The sequence below is a fragment of the Rhipicephalus microplus genome, chromosome 1 (assembly GCF_043290135.1).
Source record: "Rhipicephalus microplus isolate Deutch F79 chromosome 1, USDA_Rmic, whole genome shotgun sequence".
NCBI lineage: Eukaryota > Metazoa > Arthropoda > Arachnida > Ixodida > Ixodidae > Rhipicephalus > Rhipicephalus microplus.
Genome location: NC_134700.1, coordinates 298658380 through 298663159, shown reverse-complemented (window position 1 = coordinate 298663159; position 4780 = coordinate 298658380). Strand labels below are relative to the sequence as shown.

Genomic DNA, 4780 nt, shown 5'->3' with positions numbered 1-4780 from the left:
GCTTTACAGCACCGCTTTTTTCCCCTTATGTTCGCTATGATATCTGCTGAAACTTCTTAACAATACTGGCTGTAGCTTCGGTTCACAAAGAGCCTATATTTATGTTAAATTCTGATGAAGAGCAAAAAATGCAAGTTGATTCCATGCAACGTAGTCCTTATATGCTCTAAAATTCTTGTGCCAGGCATCACTGAGGAAGGGGTGAGAGGGTTCTCTGAGATAAGAACGGGGGGAAGTACCTCTAGTTTAAAAATGTCACCTTCAAAAAGCCAGTCATTAAACCCAATTGGTCTTTGTTTAGTGAACCAACACATGAAAAGGCCAAGCAAATGAGATTACACACATATTTCTCACACACTTTTTAATATTGTTTCGGCACACATCACTTAGGACAATACTGACGCATGTGAAAATCGTGAATGCAAAACTGTACAATACGTAAGCCCTATAAAAAGTGGCAGATGGAAAATCACCTGGTTGCGTATACGCCTCAAACATACACCAGCATTTAGCATTTGCGTTCAGGATAAAAACATATCTGCCTAAAATCAGAGGTTTTCGGCATGCAGAAATTGAACCAGCAAAAATGAAGAACTCTGAAAATGATGAACAAACAAGAAAATAGGCATCGTAGTACCTATAGCCCCGGTTACTTGAGGACATGCGAAAAAAAAAGTAGCTTTGGAGCGTTTCACCCATAGCGTAAATCATGCAATAAAAGCTGTCCTTCGTGCGTTGAATGCTTTAGGCAAAAAAAAAAAAAGCTGCCGTTTACTTTGCGCCGCAACGAATTTTTATGAGTCCTGCTTTATTGCTTTCATAGCTACAGGGCCACCCTTATGACAAAATGTAGTGCTCTATTATGGGCAGGCCAAAAATTCAAACAGGATCTTCACATTCTTATTTACATTACAAATCATTCCTTTCAAATTCATACAGTGTCTCAATGACTATAATGAGTGTCACACATTCCTGATATATATATATATATATATATATATATATATATGAAGAACAAGTTTTTATGGGAAATTCCCCAATATACACTTATTCAAATATCAAGCGAGTGCACTGAAATCTTGCAGTCATATCCAGTACGAAGTCGAGCTCAAAACCCGCACGCATCTTACGAATGGAATGAGAGGTTGTTAATAGCGGTTGATGTTCGTAATTTGGTTTATCCAACCAGAGTATGAGGAAACATTGGTGTAGACAGATAGGGCATCCGGACCACCACACGCGAGCCCCTTGGAAGATAGACCCGTTATCTCGAAGTACGTGTCCCTGCTCGGGCAAACCATGAGTCTGGCGGGGTCTCCGGCACAATTTTTCTGCACGTCACCATCACCAACACAGAAGGTGCTACCTTTGATCTCCAGATCGAGTTTCAGTTGTCGAGCCCGGGACTGCCAGGCATCGCACACGTCATCTTCTTCTAGAGCAACCACGGGAGCTTCTCGGAGGGTTGGATACGTGAACCGGAGGTCGTCTTCTGGGACACTTGTCCCGTAACCTGTAATGACGCATCCCTCCTTGTCTGCCAATATGGAGGGGTCCTCTTCGCTGGAGTTCGTATTGGTGGTTGGCAGGCATACAACACACACTGCGTCGTTAAGTTCCACTATATCTTTCAGCTTGAGAAGAGCAATGTTGTTCGCGAGAGTCTTTGCTTGGAAGTTGTGGTGCGCGTACACTTTGGCCACCATCTTTGTCTGGGCCCCTGGGGGGTTGTAGGGACTCACAATGTCGGTGTAACCCAGCCGTACGTATATGTTCTCGGTGACGTCGGTGTGATTGTAGACACAATTTGCCGAGGTCAACACCCACTGGGCACTTATGAGGGCGCCGTTGCAGAGGTATTGATTTTTCCTATCCACGATAGCAGCATGCCAGCACCACTCTCCTGGTCTCGCTTCAGTTCCTCCTCGTTTGAAGGAGCCCGCATCGCGTCTCTTGCCTCCTTTAACGCCACAGGCGTTGGGATTACGTGACACATGAACTAAGTCAACAAAGGTTCCTCGCATTGGCTTGAATTCGGAGCTGCTGCTATAATGGTTTTCGACGACCTTTCGCTTATTGACCGGTTGGTGGGCCTGGTGAAAAGGAATCCATCCTGTGCTCGTAGCGGCGGCATCGGCGTAATGGGCAGCCGGAACAACCTCAAGGGGCATTTTGACCGAATCTGCCCATGTCGCGCTAAATTCGGCTCCCTCTTTCGTGGGTCTCTTCACGCTTTGCCACTTAGGCTTCGCGCTGTTGCTAGGCGTAATATACGGTGGCCGTAAGCTATGCGGCCTTTGAACTGCAGTCTTGTTGCGACTGCGATGCAGCCAAAGTTTCCTTTGCTGCTCAAAACTTTCCACCGCATGCGGGTTCTTCACCTGAAATACCTCGCCGACAGCAACCATGCCTCGCAGTGGTTGCGGACGCTGTGCGGCTGGTGAAACTGAGCCATTTATCTTCGAGCTGGACTGGCTCGTTGCTGACATGGATAATGAACTATTAAGCACGCTGGCCTTATTCACTGTATGTTTCGTGTGGTTATCTTGGTCATGATCTTGATGTGCGTGACTTTCAGTCTTCAAGTCATAATCACCGTCGTAATATGGTGGTGTTGGAATCACAGGCTGCGGTAACGAAGGATGCCTCAATGCGGAGTAGGTTGGTGGTCGCTTTGTGGACCGAATTACCTGTGCGGCGCCTTCCCTGTTATCGTAATCAATTGCAGGTGCGTAATAGGCATAACCTACGTCTTCTTCCTGTGGCTGTTGCAACGTGGGCTCTGAAATGGGTCTTTGAAGTGTGGTAGATGGCGTTCCGTAGGCCTGATGCACGGGAATGGGAATTCGATGCTGAGATGAACCGTAGTGGTGTGGTTGAAGATGATGGCTTTCCCATTGATACTCCTCGTCTTGACTTCCTGCTTCTGGAGACACGGATTCTTTGAGGTCTCCACTGACTACTTCAGAAAGAAACGAGTTTGAGCTGTTCGTCCCGTGTTCTTTCAGGTTATCGGTGGTCGGGTTTTTGCTGCAGCAGATCATTCCAGAAGGACAAAATAGTTTTTTCGACACAAGAAGTACGCTAGGCTTCTTACACGTGTTGCTTAAGTACACTGGTATGCACCTCCCTATACACAGAATATGGTTGGTTTTGACTCGTATATGGGATACAGATGGCCTCCTACTCGTAGTGGCAACAGCTGTCATGTACGGATCCTCCTCAATGCTTGTTTCAGCTGAGTGAGCCGCTATGCAGCAGACGCGGCCCGTAGGACAACTGTAGTTCCGGTTGATCGAGCCGCACAGTAACCCCAGCAAGGACATGACGCAAGATCCGGGACACTCTGGTTTGTGAGGAAGTGGGGACTCAATTTGGGGCGATTGTTGTGATTCCATAGCCGCAAGGCTTGACTGGTTGTATTCTTCTACAGTAGACAAGCTACTTGTGGTGGTCGCTGGTGAAATTGTCGCTTTCGGTAGCTCAGAGAAAGGGGGCATCTCTCCTACTGGTTGGACGTCAGTGGAAGGTGATTCGGTCGTCGTGGTCGACGTCGTTGACGTTGTTGATGTCGTCCTGGTCGATTCCTCTTTGGATCTGGAGTGGCTGTCACGCTCGCGGTGGTCCGAAGGAGCGTCGTTCATGATGGCAGTCTTGCGACTGGCACCATGGTTGAAGATGCCACCCACGCAACAGCGAAGAAACTGCTCGCCGCAGTTGGCCCGCTCGTCTACGAAGTCACAAAGTAGGCCCATGAAGACGTGTACGCACTTGCCACTGCAGTTGCTCTCCTTCGAGGGCGTCACAGATGTCGGAAGATCGTATTTGTATGACCTGTCTGTCTCCAAAAAGACACCTCTTGGCTTGATCGTCGCAGCTACCTGCAGGTACCCGGTGATGAAAACGGCCAGGTTAAGGGCCCTGAACGCCATCGCGACTCCGGTGGATGCCAGCAGCGTTACGCAGTAGGCCCTAGCTAGACTATCTGTGTTGGCATATGAGTGGGCCGAAGAAACGTCGACGTCTCACGGGTTGCCGCAAGGCAGATTTCGGGCGTCTACAGCAACGCAGCTACGTAACCAGGCCGTCAAAGGGACAACCCACGGTCGGTAGCGTTGAGAGAGGATGACCCGCAGCGTAGCGCAGCGTTACCCTCATCTTCTATACGCTCCAGATATGGCTCGGTCGCTAGCACAAAAGAAAGCCTCCTGCGCGCACGGGGTGCGGCCGCCGCGACGCCTCCGAGGCTTGCTCGTGCGTAATACGAACGAGAAGAATGGAGCGTCGAGGACAACGCAGACCATGAAAGACGACAATGGCGACGCGCAACGATGACTGCATATTTAAAAACCGCTTAACGGCATCCCCCTTTCTCTCTCTCTTTGCTCCCCACCACGTAAGCTTGAGCACTCAAGCAAACCACCGCACGTGTACACAGTAGCATAAAATCGTTTGAGCCTACACCGTGACGGCAGTTGCGACGCTGGCGTGCCGTGAAGGAATATCTCGACGCCGACGATGCCACGTGCGGGCTCGTGTCACGTGTGACGCTGACCTCCCCCGCCAGAAGCGCGGAGTTCTCTCGGCGGCAAGCAATTCGCCATTGCGGCCACCGAGGTCGCACCCGGTAGCGCTATCCAAGTGGCGAGAGGTTTTTGGTGCGAATGGAACCCGGTGTTGCTGCATTGCGAGCGGTTACTTGGACCGTGAGGAAGCTTTGATGCGTCTCGTCGTTTCCTGCGGCATTTCTTAAGATTAGTTTTATTTTACTTTGCATGCT

General features: G+C 49.5%; 1 protein-coding gene across 1 annotated transcript; it reads right to left on the bottom strand.

Annotated features, from left to right (window-relative positions):
- Window positions 1–344: 344 nt before the first annotated feature.
- Window positions 345–4207, bottom strand: LOC142764878 (uncharacterized). The gene has a single exon (XM_075865426.1). It carries the CDS (start codon window positions 3930–3932, stop codon window positions 1149–1151), a length of 2784 nt encoding a protein of 927 aa, XP_075721541.1. The 5' UTR covers window positions 3933–4207; the 3' UTR covers window positions 345–1148.
- Between the last annotated feature and the right edge of the window lie 573 nt (window positions 4208–4780).